This window comes from Euleptes europaea, chromosome 3 (genome assembly GCF_029931775.1).
Source record: "Euleptes europaea isolate rEulEur1 chromosome 3, rEulEur1.hap1, whole genome shotgun sequence".
Taxonomy (NCBI): Eukaryota; Metazoa; Chordata; class Lepidosauria; order Squamata; family Sphaerodactylidae; genus Euleptes; species Euleptes europaea.
In genome coordinates this window covers 22,223,164-22,237,690 of record NC_079314.1, presented here as the reverse complement: position 1 = coordinate 22,237,690, position 14,527 = coordinate 22,223,164, and the positions used below count along the sequence as shown (strand labels likewise).

Here is a 14,527-nt window from a genome sequence, read left to right as displayed (position 1 = left end):
AATTGAGGGCTGTGGCTTCCTTTATTGAATCAATCCACCTCTTGTCAGGTCTTCCTAAATTTGTGAAAGCACAGTATTTGTGTGGGGTTACCATTTGCCCATTCCCAACAAGAGATGGGCAAATGGTAACCCCACATAAATACCGTGACTTCACAAATGGAGCCAACAGTGGCTATTTAGAGTGGTTTGAGAAACCCACAGTGGCTTCGGGAGGGAGAAGGCTAAAGCTGCTTCTACCCACTTGCCTCAGTCAGGAGGAGAAATGAACAGGGGTGTGTTTGGGTGGCCAGAACTCACATTCAAACCTCTGATGGAAAGTCCTTGTGCGGTTTCCCAACATGGTAGTCGATTTGCCCTCAGGGTACCCAGCATTATATGTGTTGATGTGGGATGGGGAATCTGTTGGGAATTTGTTTGAAAGGCCGAACACCCCGTGAATGCCAAGTGATAGAAACTCCTTAGGCTATCATGTCGAGGCAGGCTGCGAGGCAACAGCATGCTTGGTAGATCTAGCAGAGGCCTACAGTGTCAGGAGGTACTGAATCAACAGACGGCTTTTGTTGTCTCCTCAGCAAGGCGCCGAGGCGACGGATTCCCTGGTCTGGCCACATTCTCCTCAGTTCCCAGTCTAGAGAAACGGGTCCATTGTCACTGGGCAGAGCTCCTTGAATAGGCCTGTCTCTGTGCTTGGTTTCTGCCGCGTTGTCTCCCAAACGCAGCCAGGCAAGACACCCTTCTTATCTCATTCCGCTTTTCAGCTTTTGCTCCTCTGCCCTCTCTGGCGTCAACAAAAATTATTAGAGCACAGAAAGGAGCAAAAGAGGAAAAGCTGATTCCTATCTGCGCTGCTCGTCATGCTGGCGGCGGAACAGGGGGGCTTTGGGAGAATGACACAGGCCCCATTGTAATTCTCGAGACGTGGCTTTGCAATCTCGGAGATTAAGGGCGACTTGATAGTTCCCCCTCTGAGCCCATTGTTTAGGCCGCAGAATTCAAGTTGCTTTTCATCCACTTTCCAAGAGCCTCGGGCCTGCTTCTCCCTGAGGTATACCTGTGTCTAGGCCGTACCCTCAAGTATTTCACAGATGAAATCAGGGACATTCTTTTAACAGTGTAAGTGTAATCCTAAACAGAGTTGCAGCCCTCTAAGACCATTGACTTAGAAGGGTGTGACTCTGTTTAGGATTGCACTGTAAGTGTCACACCCTGGCTTTCTTCCTTAGCCTCCCACATGTATGGACACTGCTTAAGTCTTTTTTTCTACCTTCTGTATCTGTTTATCCTGCCATCCACTGATTTACAGCCAAGTGGATATTTGTTTCGTTGGTTAAGGATATATTTAAAAAGCAACACAGTTTGCCCTGCGTTACATCATCAGCTGTTCAAAAGAGACTTCAGCAGCAGAGGACAGGACTTGCAATAATGGGCTTAAATTGCAGGCGAAAAGGTACCGGCTGGATATTAGGGAAAAATTTTTTACAGTAAGAGTTGTTCGACAGTGGAATCGGCTCCCTAGGGAGGTGGTGAGCTCCCCCTCACTGGCAGTCTTTAAGCAGAGGCTGGACAAGCACTTGTCAGGGATGCTCTAGGCTGATCCTGCATTGAGCAGGAAGTTAGACTAGATGACCTGCGTAGCCCCTTCCAACTCTATGATTCTATGATTCTGTAACCACCAGAGTGTGATATGGCTGACTGTGTGAGGCCCTAGTTTTTGCCTGCATAAGCACATTAAATGCACATTTATTGAACACTGCATTAGAGAGAAGATGCACCCACTCCCTACTCGACGAAGATTTCCAGAAATCTCAGGGAGGGAGCAAAACCCTGAAGAATACTTGTGTTTGTTTAAGCTAATACTCTTCAATGAGGACCCAGACTGGCTTAGATTGTTCTCCTCTCCCCATTTTATCCTCCGGACAGTTCTGTGAGGAGACTTAGGCTGAGCGTGTGTGACTGGCTGAAGGCCGCCCAGCGAGCTTCCACAACAGATTGGGGATTTGAACCTGGGTCTCCCAGATCCTAGTCTGACACTCTAACCACTAAATACCTCACTGACAACTTTAAGCAAGTCATAGTTAGAAAAATGTAATAAGACATCCCCATGAGACAAAATCAGGACAGTGATTTACCAGGCACCATGGGCCCAGGCTAGCCTGATCCTATAAGATCTTAGAAGATAAGCAGGATCGGCCCTAGTTAGAACTTGGATGGGAGACCACCAAGGAAAGCCAGGGTCGCTATGCAGAGGCAGGCAATGGCAAACCACCTTTCTTAGTCTCTTCCCTTGAAAACCCTACTGGGTTGCCATAAGTCAGTTGTGACTTGAAGGCACTTTACACACACAGGGAGCTGTCTATGGTAAATTGCATAAATGGTCTACAGCACTTCAGATTCCATATTGGGATTCTCATGTTATTTATTTATTCATTCATTCATTATTATTATTATTTAGCTAATTTCTATCCTGTCTTTCTGTTTAAAAACAATGTGTGGGGTGGTGGTGGATGGGTTTTACAACCATGAATAAAAAATCAGCTTCAAAATGTGTACAGACAGTAAAAAAAAGTACCTATATGTTAAGAAGAAGAAGAAGAACAGTTGGTTTTTATATGCCGACTTTCTCTCTGAACTCTCTCAGCCTCACCTACCTCACAGGGTGACTATTGTGGGGTGATCTTGGGCTAGTCACAGTTCTCTCCGAATTCTCTCAGCCCCACCTACCTCACAGGGTGTCTATTGTGGGGAGAGGAAGGGAAGGCGATTGTGAGCCGGTTTGAGACTACTTAAAGGTAGAGAAAACTGGGTATAAAAACCAACTTTTTTCTTCTTCTTTGTCGCCGTCCTCCTACTCCTCCTGAAGGACTATTATGTAGACCAAAGTAAAGAATCATTCTCTGCTACCCCAGATGGCAAGACTAGATCTAGTGTAATTAAATAACAGAAGGGTAGTACTGAACTTTAGTAGACATTTCCTAAATGGGGAGAGCATTTCCATACCAGTTCCCTTGGGTATGGGAGAACTCTACTGCACAGGAGATTTTAAAGCTTAGTAGATGGCTGTCTGTTGGGGAATGCTCTAGCTTTGGCTCTTGCAGAAATATCTGGGAATGTAGGAGTGTGCAAACATTCCTGTTTGATCTAAAATTCACAGGAGTGTCTTCTGTATTCACATAAGAGTGTCTTCTGTTTTGGGGAGGGGCTGTGGCTTGGTGGTAGAGCATCTGCTTTGCATGCAGAAAGTCCCAGGTTCAATCTCCGGCATCTCTAGTTTTAAAAGTATCAGGTCGTAGATAATGTGAAACACCTCTACCTGACAGTTCCTCAGTGGAACAGGCTTTCTCAGGAGGTGGTAAGCTCTCCTTCCCTGGAGGTTTTTATGCAGAGGCTAGATGGCCATCTGTCCACAATGCTGATTCTATGACCTTAGGCAGATCATGGGAGGGAGGGCGTCTTGGCCATCTTCTGGGCATGGAGTAGGGAGTCACTGGGTGTGTGTGGGGGAGGTAGTTGTGAAATTCCTGCATTGTGCCGAAGTTTGGACTAGATGACCCTGGTGGTCCCTTCCAACTCTGTGATTGTATGATTCTATGACCCTGGAGAGCCGCTGCCAGTCTGAGCAGATGATAATGACTTTGATGGATGAATGGTGTGATTCAGTATTAAGGCACTTTCAGTGTTCATACTGACATAATATTAAAGTGTATCCCATTATCCTAGATCAGCTACCAGAGCATCGAGTCGTCTGACCCTGCAGTCAACGTTCCCGGCCCTCGGCGCACCGTCTCCAAGCTCCGAAATGAAACCTACCATGTCTTCTCCAACCTGCATCCAGGAACCACCTATCTTTTTTCCGTGCGGGCACGGACCGGCAAGGGCTTTGGCCAGACGGCACTGACAGAGATCACCACCAACATCTCAGGTAGGTGTGATGGGAGGGGAAGGGGCTGTGGCTCAGTGGTAGAGCCTTTGCTTGGCATGGAGAAGCTGCTTCAATCCCCAGCGTCTCCAGTTAAAGGGACTAGGCAAGTTGGTGATGTGAAAGACCTCTGCCTGAGACCCTGGAGAGCCGCTGCCAGTCAGAGTAGACAATACTTACTTTTATGAACCAAGGGTCTGATTCAGTATAAAGCAGCTTCATGTGTTCATATATTCATGAAGGGGAAGACGCGTCCTTCTGTGGGATATCTCAGCTTTGCCAGAAGTCAGGGCTTGGCTTCGGCACTTCGAGCCCGTGTCTCCCGTTTCAAGTTTATGGGGCAGGGAATTAGTGCCATGTCTTGGATGTAGAGACATCTGGCAAGCGTGTAGAAGTCATGCTTTCCCCCCCAGGAAAACAAATTGATGAGCGTGATGAGCTGGTTTTCTGCTGACAAACACACCCTTATGTGATTGTGGCACTTGGTTGCAAGGCTCTTTTTGCCAGCTGCTGATGCAGGAGAATTTCATTAACTATTCCTTCCTTTCCCCCTCCAATTCCACTTCGATACACTTATTTCTTTCTTTCTTTCTTTCTTTCTTTCTTTCTTTCTTTCTTTCTTTCTTTCTTTCTTTCTTTCTTTCTTTCTTTCTTTCTTTCTTTCTTTCCATTCCATTCCATTCCATTCCATTCCATTCCATTCCATTCCATTCCATTGCTTTAATTTTCCCCCTTCTTTCCCCCTCTCTCTTTCCTTTTTCATCTTTGTCTTTGCTGGTCTCACGTGGCTGGAGGAGCATGGTCCCCAATGGAGCATTTCTTCTGCAACAGTACTGGGAAAACATAAGAAAGAATTTGGACTGATGCTCCTGTGTGCTCCAGGTTTATGTGAAATGTGTCCAGTTCCATTTTCCGTTGGGGGGTGGGTAATCACTCCAGGTTTTAGTTTCTGTTCTTCCGTAAGTCAGCCATGTTTCCGACCGCCATTTAGAGTGAGTGTACTGTACCGGAGTGAGGATCAAAGGCTACCTGTCCTGCAATCATGGCACACATTGATTTTCAACACAGAGATGACAAGAACCATTTTTTTGTCTTATCCATAATGTGTGCAGCACTGGAAGGTATGCATGTGTTAATGCAAATACATGACCACCAATACGTGCAGTATGTACACGTGTCCTGTTGCAGTCATATATTTTTCAATCCAGTTATGATCGAGGACCATCAGTCAAATGTCTTCCATCCCTGATAATTGGAGATTGGGAGCAGGGGTGATAGTCTTTCTTAGTTGGCTTGTTTTATCCAGTTTTCTCATTTTTGAACATTGGTAAGGAGGAATGCACAACCTTTAAAGAAACATACAAGGGGAAGGGGGAAAAATGCTGCGGGGAGGGGAATGCCCCTGCTAGTGCTGGCTACTTCTGTTTGGGGGTTCCCATGCAGCCTCATGCCCGAATTCTGCATCTGTGCAAAAGCAGGTCTGGAGCACAGAACTCAAGAAAACGTCAAGCTGCCTCCAACTGAGTCAGACCCTTGGTCTGTCAAGCCGATAATGTCTACTCTAGCTGGCAGCAGCTCTCGAGGGTCTCAGGCAGGGACCCATCACCTACTCCTTGGGTGTGTTAACTGGTGATTGAACCTTATTTATTTATTTGATGGATTGGTTGGGTTGACTGATTGATTTTTAGCCCGCCTGCAATCCCCAACCAAGGTCGGGCTCAGGGCAGGTTGCAACAGTTTATTACCATGAAACAGATGAAAATCTAACATCCTCTAATCAAATTGTTAAAACGATAAAAATAATCGAATGTAAACACAATCTGATCTAATCTAAGTACAAAGATGGTGCTCGATCCACAGAGCAGCTGTTGGAGAATGCAACAACTTAAGAACCCAAACTATCAGACCAGTTGTGTGGGGGAGACAGGGGGAGGTAGGGAGGCCAGCACTTATGACAACCCGTGGCATCCCTCAATCATAGGCCTGGTGGAAGAACTCCATTTTACAGGCCCTGCAGAACTCTTTAAGGTCTTGCAGGGCCCTGATATCATTAGGGAGTGAGTTCCACCAGGCCGGGGCCAGGGCTAAAAAGGCCCCTTCCCTTGTCGAGGATAGCCGCACACTCCTAGGACTGGGGACCACCAACAAGTTGGTATTAGTAGAATGCAGGGTTCTTTTGGGAAGGGGGTATACCAGGAGAGGTTATCCCAAAGGTATGAAGGTCCCAGACTATGTAAGGCTTTAGAAGAAGAAGAAGAGTTGGTTTTTATGTGCCGGCTTTCTCTACCACTTAAGGAAGAATCAAACCAGCTTACAATCACCTTCCTTTCCCCTCCCCACAACAGACACCCTGTGAGGTAGGTGGGGCAGAGAGAGCTGTGACTAGCCCAAGGTCACCCAAGCTGGCTTCATGTGGAGGAGTGGGGAAACCAACCCGGTTCCCCAGATTAGCGTCCACCGCTCATGTGGAGGAGTGGGGGTATCAAACCCAGTTCTTTCAGATCAGAGTCCACCACTCCAAACCACTGCTCTTAACCACTACACCACGCTGGCTCTGGATGCAAAGCAGATACTTTCCCACTGAGCCGCAGCTCCAACTCCATTCTAGAGCTCCAGCCAGAGAACTGGACGCTTCAGTCCCTACCCTGAAATTTTGGTCGCATTTTTTTGAGGCAGCTGACAGCTCATCATGTTAAAACCATATCTACATCAGGTAACCATGACAATGAAAACAGGTTTAAAACATATTAGACGGCAGAGAAAGCCCAAGGAAAGTGTAAGAACACGAGAAAATCCCTTAGTATCAGGTGTTGCGGCTTCTCTGCCCCGTCACTCGTTTTTTTACTTGGCCAACAAAGTAGGTGCCAGACAAATAAATAAGGAGAAGGACCTTCAACAGAAGGAGCACAGAGAATACCTTCTCGTTGGCAGATACCCGTTCTGCCCCGATGGCACAGGGCAGGGCAGCTAAAGCAAGGTCTCTGCCCTTATGCTTCCACAAGTGGCCCCGTACTGCTGCTACAACAGGGAGTCACTCCACCTCTGTGGATTTCTTAAAGTGCTGCAACATCTTTGAAGTGGTTCACAAACTGGCTTGCCTAGGAGTGAATCAACTGGGTTCTTCATCATCAGTGATGTCACAGGCGCTGTACAATGGGTGCCATGCCATGGTCACCGATGCACTAGCTTGGGGGAAGGAAGTGTCCCTAGCAGCAAAAAAGACTGTGATTTGAGAGATACAAAATTGCCCTGGCCGTGCAACAGAGCTGCTTCTTAAGGGCGAAGCGTCCGGCGTCCCTGGAGTGTTGGAGTCACAACTGTACAGTTATTTCCACCCACATAGCCGTGGCCTGGAAAGGTCATTTAGTCTTTACAGATGACACTTCAGTGCTTCCCAGCTGTTGCATATGTTGGACAAGAGGTGGCTTTTGTACTCCTCGCCAGGCAGAGGTGTCCCAGCCGCAGTGGTCCTGTGGCGATCGGGACGAGTGGCAGTGCCAAGGTGCCAATCTGACAAGTAAACACTCATCCGACGGAGCTGGCTTCTTTAAATACGCTTCCCCTTGCAAATGGATTCTTCGTGCTCTGGAGATGCCCTCCTCTCTCCCAGCCATCCTGCGGTCAGAATTCAAATGGAAATCGTAGGCATTGCATTTTACAACCCCGCTGGATAATTTACTCTCCTCGCTGTCCGAAAGCTGGCTTGTTTACATTACGGAGGCTCCGGTGTTGAAACACATTTCCTAACTCACTGGAGCGGCTTTGATGGTATCTATTAGAGGGGGGTGGTTTGGGACCGAAGAAATTGAACACTGTCGGCCCTATGTCTCTGCAGAACCGGTCTTAGAGAAATGATATTATCTGCATGAGTGGGAAATGTTGTCTGAGGTGGAAGAGATAAGGTGGTTATATCTGAGCAAAGAGGGTTCGTGTGGTTGTTTTTTACATTACATTTCACAGAATCTCGAGCGGGCTTTTCCTCTGCTCTGAAGAGGGTGTTTTATTTAGGGGTACAGATCTGTGTCATTATGGCCGAGCGCTGCGGTACAGCGTGGATTCGTGATTGCTCGAGACTGGGGCAAGTGTTGAAGTTGGGGGGGGGGCGCGCCCAAAAAGCATTCTGCTACATTGTGGCCGGGAAACAAACACACTAAGGCCGTTTATGCAGGGTCGATTCTGCTCCTCGCTCAATGCTGATTTTTTAAGTCCGACCTTTAAAATGACTATTCACAGTCCTGATGCGAGAGGAGAAAGTCAAACCAATTCCACCCCCGCTTGCCTGCTCCTTTGTTCCTTCGTTTGCATAGCCATTAGCAATAGTCATTTGCATAGCTAAGCAGCAGCTGAGATTTTGCATGCTTGCTACAGTGAATGCTTTGATGCGGGGGCGGAACAAATACAAAAGGTCTTGTTAAAGGGGCTCTTAAGAAATGCGAAGCAGGTATGCTCTGGCTTTGCAGTGACGTCTGGAATGATGGTACACCGTGAAGAAATAAAAAAAATATGTGGGGCACTTCAGCCTGGAACGTGCTGCTAATTGCCAAGCATAAATGGCCTAAAATGAGAGCCAGTGTGGTGTAGTGGTTAAGAACGGTGGTTTGGAGCTGTGGAGTCTGATCTGGAGAACCGGGTTTGATTCCCCACTCCTCCACATGAGCGGCTGAGGCTAATCTGGTGAACTGGATTTGTTTCCCCACTCCTACCCATGAAGCCAGCTGGGTGACCTTGGGCAAGTCATTCTCTCTCAGCCTCACCTACCTCACAGGGTGTCTGTTGTGGGGAAGGGAAGGGAAGGTGATTGTAAGCCGGTTTGATTCTGCCTTAAGTGGCAGAGAAAGTCGGCATATAAAAACCAACTCTTCTTCTTCTAAAAGAAAAAAGAGGCAGATGTGTTGTTCCTTTAGAGGAGGTGCCGCCGTCCGCCCTTACTGATTCGACTACCACCAAAGAGAGAGGGCTTTATGGTTCTGGGCGAGGTTTGGATGCACGATGTGGAATGAGCATATGTAAGAAGAGTAAACTTATGTAGGAAGAGTAAACTTATGATATGAACTTTGTTTTGTATGGTAAACAGGGATAGGAATCAGTAAGACTTCCGAGGAAGCAGTTAAGAGTCACCTATGAAATTTAAAGCAACAGACCTCTGAAGCAGCAGCAGCAAAACAAGGACAATCAATTCAAACCTTTATTGACATAGATCTTTTAAATACAGTATCAACGATTAAAATACAATATTTAAACGATAAAATATCAATAACTAGTTAAAATCTATAAGTCTTAAAGTGCTATGTAATCAGTTTGATAGAGTTTAACTCTGTGGAGGAGCTTGGCGCAGGACTCCTAGGGAGGTTTCCAAGAATCTTGCTACCTTCAATGTTATTTGTGCAATACTGCTTCTTAATAGGTAGCACACTGGGCCCACATCTGTTTGGGCTGGACCATCCTTAAGTAATGGTAATAGGAATTTTTCCCGCGGGAGCGCATGAAGATTGCAGTGTAGTAAGACGTGGGCTACCAATTCTCTATTGCCTTCTCTATTGTCTAACATTATCTGGTTTATATTATTTGTACACTAGCTCAAGATTTATGTTACAATTTTTGTCTAAAAGTTCATAAATGAAAGAACATATCGTTAATGAACACGTGCAAAATAGTTTTACGTTTGCATCGTGGTACTTCTTTCCAGTTGTAGAGTCCCTGAGAGCATATGCAGCGTCCTTTCTCTTCAAAAGCTCCAGGACAGCATCAGATGAGGAGATATCTGACTGCCTGCTCTGGGCCATGCAAGATAAGGGGGTCAGCAAAAGGAGGAGGGATCAGGTGCTGGAAAGCCCCTTCCCCTCTTTATTTGAGGCTGCATTGGTGAGCAAGGGCCGAACAGGGGATGTGGCCAGGGTATGGAAGGGAAAGGGCCAGTGCCCTCCCTGACAAATTTACCGCTGATACCCTAAATGCAGAGAATCATACTGTGCATATTTTAGCTGCATAGGCATGTGTTTGTGGTGGTGGTGGAAGCAAACACATTAGTGCATGCCTGTGAAATTTGTGCTGTGCCTGATGTCATGGCTGTGTATTCAGAATGCAGAGTCTCCCCCCCCCTCCCAAGAGCAATTGGTCTTGTTGGTCAAAACCCACCAAGAGGAAATCGAGCCATTCCCCAGATGAACAGCAAACTGCTGCCTAGACGCGGGGCTTAAATCTTCCTGGTGAAGTGCTTCATTTTACCCTTTGGACAAGTATTGCTTTTGCAGGGAGAACAACAATATTGTATTGTTAGGTCCCGCAACTCCCTTCTGCCAAGTGATGAGCTTTGCTGCATCAGAGGACAATTCCTCACTTAGCGGGAGGCAGTCCTGGGATCCAGCCTGTAGCATTTCATATAGAAGAAGAGCTGGTTTTTATACCCCTATTTTCTCTACCTTTGAGGGAGTCTCAAAGCAGCTTACGACCGCCTTCCCTTCCTCTCCCCACAACAGACACTTTGTGAAGTAGGTGGGCCTGAGAGAGTTTGGAGAGAACTGTGACTAGCCCAAGGTCACCCAGCAGGCTTGATGTGTACGAGTGGGGAAGCCAACCCAATTCTCCAGATTAGAGTCCACCGCTCTTGATTACTATACCACACTGGCTCTCCATCATAGAAAGACCCCAAGACTGACCAAAAGATGCAACGTGTGCATAGTAAGGCACGGCTCATTTGCAAGTGGATTAGTGATCCGATTATGATAGGCTAAGAGTTACGCTTTTTACATATATTATAATGCACATTAGAGTGGTGGATTAGGATCTGGGAGACAAGAGTCACTAGTGACAAGAGTCACTAGAAAAGACAGTCATGCTAGGAATAGTTGAAGGCAGCAGGAAAAGAGGAAGACCCAACAAGAGATGGATGGACTCAATAAAGGAAGTCACAGCCCTCAATTTGCAACACATGAAGCTGACTTATACTGAATCAGACCTTTAGTCCATCAAAGTCAGTATAGTCCTCTCAGGCCATCAGCCGCTCTCCAGGGTCTCAGGCAGAGGTCTTTCACATCACCTACTTGCCTGGTCCCTTTAACTAGAGATGCCAACAATTGAACATGGGACCTTCTGCATGCCAAGCAGATGCTCTACCACTGAACCACAGCCCCTCCCCAACTTTGCCAGACTTTTTGTTAACTTCCATGGCAGAATGGAGATTTGCGCCTGAGTCTCTGAGATCCTATTCCACCACTCTAACCACTATATCACCCTGAATCTGAAATGGAGGGAAACTGTAGAAAATATCCCCATTAGGATTTTTTTTTCCTGCTGTGAACGCCTCCGAATTATCAGTGGCAATGACTGCACAGCAGAGAATCGCTGCCAGGGAGATGGTGCCTTATTCTGGAGGGTTTCAGGAGGAGCCAGGGGACTCCGAAGTTAAAGTAGCATCAGATTTCTAGATGGGACATTGTTGCCAAATGTGTACTGTGTCATCCCATCCACTGTCCTGTTTTTTTTTTTTTTTTTTTTGGCCATTTTCTTGGCGGTGGAGCTGGTGCCTTGAAGCCAGTGCCCAGAATTTACAATAGGAGCTCGTAGATCATATAGGGAGACGCATCTGTGCCAAGGCTGGCTTGGCTGGACGGAGCACTCAAAAGGCCCAGCCTATGCATGCCAAAATATCTCAAACGTTGGTTTCGAACCGTGCAGCCAACCGTAATAGGCAAGAGACACTAGGCTATCTCCCAAGAGGGGGAGAGAAGAAAGCTGGCATATCTGGGGAGATTTTCACAGTGACAACAGCCTCCCTCCAACTCACACACACACACACACAAAGAGACATACACACACACGCCAGGGGGGAGATTACAGAGAAGAAACAAAGTAGTCTGCCTTGCAAAAGGCACAAACAAGGGATTAATTGGGCTTCATTAACAAGCCATACAGTACTTAGGGCTGTTTGCAAATGTCTGCGGTGTAGCTATTAACCGCGCTGAATGGGTTGCCATGTTGCTTAATGGGGGCCCAGGAATTACAAGCCAGCGGGCGGTGGACCTGTGTGACTACTAATTAACCAGGCCCTCTGGGTTGCTGCAAAGAAAGAGGAAGGGCAGGAGCTCCCTCTTCCTTTTGCGAGAAGCTCTTTTGCTGTTATCGGTTGAAGAAGGGCACCGGGCAAAATCAAGGCCTGCGTCGATACATTTCCCACATTCCTGTCAGTTAATTATGAAGGCTGCATCTCCACTGTATCTGCCAAAGTTCAAGGGAAGTGCTTACAGGGTCATGGCTCAATGGCAGAGTGCATGTTTTTCATGCAGCCGAGAGGTCTCATGTAGCTGATGCTGGGCGGGAGCGTTCTCAACCTGAAACCCTAGAGAGCCATTGCCAGCAAAGTAGAAAAATTCTGAACTAGATGGACCAGTGGTGTGAGCTGAAGCTAAACAGCTTCATATGTGTATAGAGCCAGTGTGGTATAGTGGTTAAGAGCGGTGGATGCTAATCTGGAGAAGAGGGTTGGATTACCCTCTCCTCCACATGAGTAGCAGGCTCTAGTCTGGAGAACCGGGTTGGTTTCTTTTGCATGATGCCAGCTGGTAGACCTTGGACCAGTCACAGTTCTCTTAGAGCTCTCTCAGCCCCACCTACCTCACAGGGTGTCTGTTGTGGAGAGAGGAAGGGAAGGAGCTTGTAAGCCGGTTTGATTCTTCTTAAAAGTTAGAGAAAGTCAGCATATAAAAACCAACTCTTCTTCTTCTTCTTCTTCTTCTTCTTCTTCTTCTTCTTCTTCTTCTTCTTCTTCTTCTCCTTGTTCTCCTCCCTTCTTCTCCTCCTTCTCCTCCTCCTCCTCCTCCTCCTCCTCCTCCTCCGCCTGGAATTGCTGATGCAATGTTCCTATAGGCCAGCTCTGGCTTTCTAGCACCTGCACACTCTGGACAGCTCCCCTGTTGGTAGCACTCCAACCTCCTGGCTGTATGTTGAGTCTTGCCACGATTGCTGACCTGCTGGACAGCTCCCATGCTTTTGGCCATTATCGCCAACTCTGCCTAAACCACTCAATGCCACAGAATATGATACTATCAGACTTGGACCCAGTAAGCACTTGGGGTTAGCTAGCTCATTAGAAAAGCAACTATTCCACCTTACAGGTTCGTGCACATGACTTCGATTTTTCCTTCTCTTTGTAAGCACTGCCTCCCACCCTTCTGCTGGTTGCATCTTTGGGTATAAATCTCCCTGCCAACCAAACGTGACATTTCTTGTGTGTTATGTGCCATCAAGTCGCTGCCAAGTTATGGAGACCCTATTAATTCATGACCCCCAAAATGTCCTATCATTAACAGCCTTGCTCAGGTCTTGCAAACTGAGGGCCGTGGCTTCCTTTATAGAGTCTATCCATCTCAGGCTGGGTTTTCCTCTTTTCCTACTGCCTTCAACTTTCCCTAGCATTGGTGTTTTTTTTTCCTAGTGAAACTTGTCTTCTCATTTCTTGTATCTGACAAAATGGGCTCTGGCTTACAAAATCTTGTGTAGTAATAAGAATTTTAATTTTTAAGGTGCCAAAAAAAAAAGTCTATCAACCTGAAGCTCCCCCCCCCATTTTATTGCATTTGGTAATTGTCCTTTTTGCTTCTTTTTTAGCTCCCAGTTTTGATTATGGAGACATGCCTTCTCCCCTTGGTGAATCGGAGAGCACCATCACTGTTCTGCTGAGGCCGGCGCAGGGAAGAGGGGCACCAATCAGGTACAGGAAAATATATCTGCGTATGGCTGGGGTGTCAAACTCAATTGTTATGAGGGCCAGATATGACATAAATGTCACTTGGAAGGGCCAGGCCATGCCTCGCCAGCCCATATTGGGACTGGGGTGGCTGCTGGCTCGCGGGCCGGATAAGAGCTCTCAAGGGGCTGGATCCAGCCCTTGGGCCTTTGCTTGACACCCCTGACTTAAGGGAATCATTTGCCATAGTTGGATTTGGACATACAGTGATTGCTTTCCTGAATAGAAACCAACCATCTTTTAAATTTTGTTTTTGGTGTTTCCTTTTGGTTTTTGAATACCGATTTGCCACCAGCCCCTTTACAAACAGAGGCCCAATCAGAATTATGTAGAATTGGTATGAAGCAGAGGTTATTACAAACATTATTGGTTTGCGACCATTATTTGACCATAAATTATTGCCAATAAATTGTGTTCTTGCTTAGTTTTGAGCTCTTGGTTACATTAAGCCTTGCACTCAGGGCTGGTTCCAAATTATAGGAGGCCTGGGCAGAGAGCTCCCAGAGCCCCCTCCCCTGCTGACCACCAGTCACTCATGTCCTCCTTCCCTCCTGCCCACTGGCATGCCTGCCACCTGCTTTTGTGTTCTTCCTCACAAGCCACTCTTCTGCTCACAAGAAGAAGAGTTGTTTTTTATATGCCAACTTTCTCTACCACTTAAGGGAGAATCAAACCGGCTTACACTCACCTTCTCTCCCCCTCCCTACAGTAGACATCCTGTGAGGTAGGTGGGGCTGAGAGAGTGTGACTAGCCCAAGGTCACCCATGGGGTGGCTTCATGGGGAATGAAACCTGGTTCTCCAGATTAGAGTCCACCACTCCCACTGCCCATGCTCACAGATGCCTAAATAAAAAAAGCCCACCTCTAT

The 14,527-nt window shown here is 47.0% G+C and overlaps 1 protein-coding gene across 8 annotated transcripts in view; it reads left to right on the top strand.

Annotated features, from left to right (window-relative positions):
- PTPRU (protein tyrosine phosphatase receptor type U) overlaps positions 1-14,527 on the top strand; it is a 444,404-nt gene that overhangs the window by 293,056 nt on the left and 136,821 nt on the right. For all 8 annotated transcript variants that reach the window (XM_056846270.1, XM_056846269.1, XM_056846268.1 and 5 more), the window contains exons 10-11: positions 3,718-3,919; positions 13,520-13,622. In XM_056846270.1, the coding sequence (XP_056702248.1) occupies positions 3,718-3,919; positions 13,520-13,622 (305 nt within the window). The remainder of the gene's footprint in view (positions 1-3,717; positions 3,920-13,519; positions 13,623-14,527) is intronic.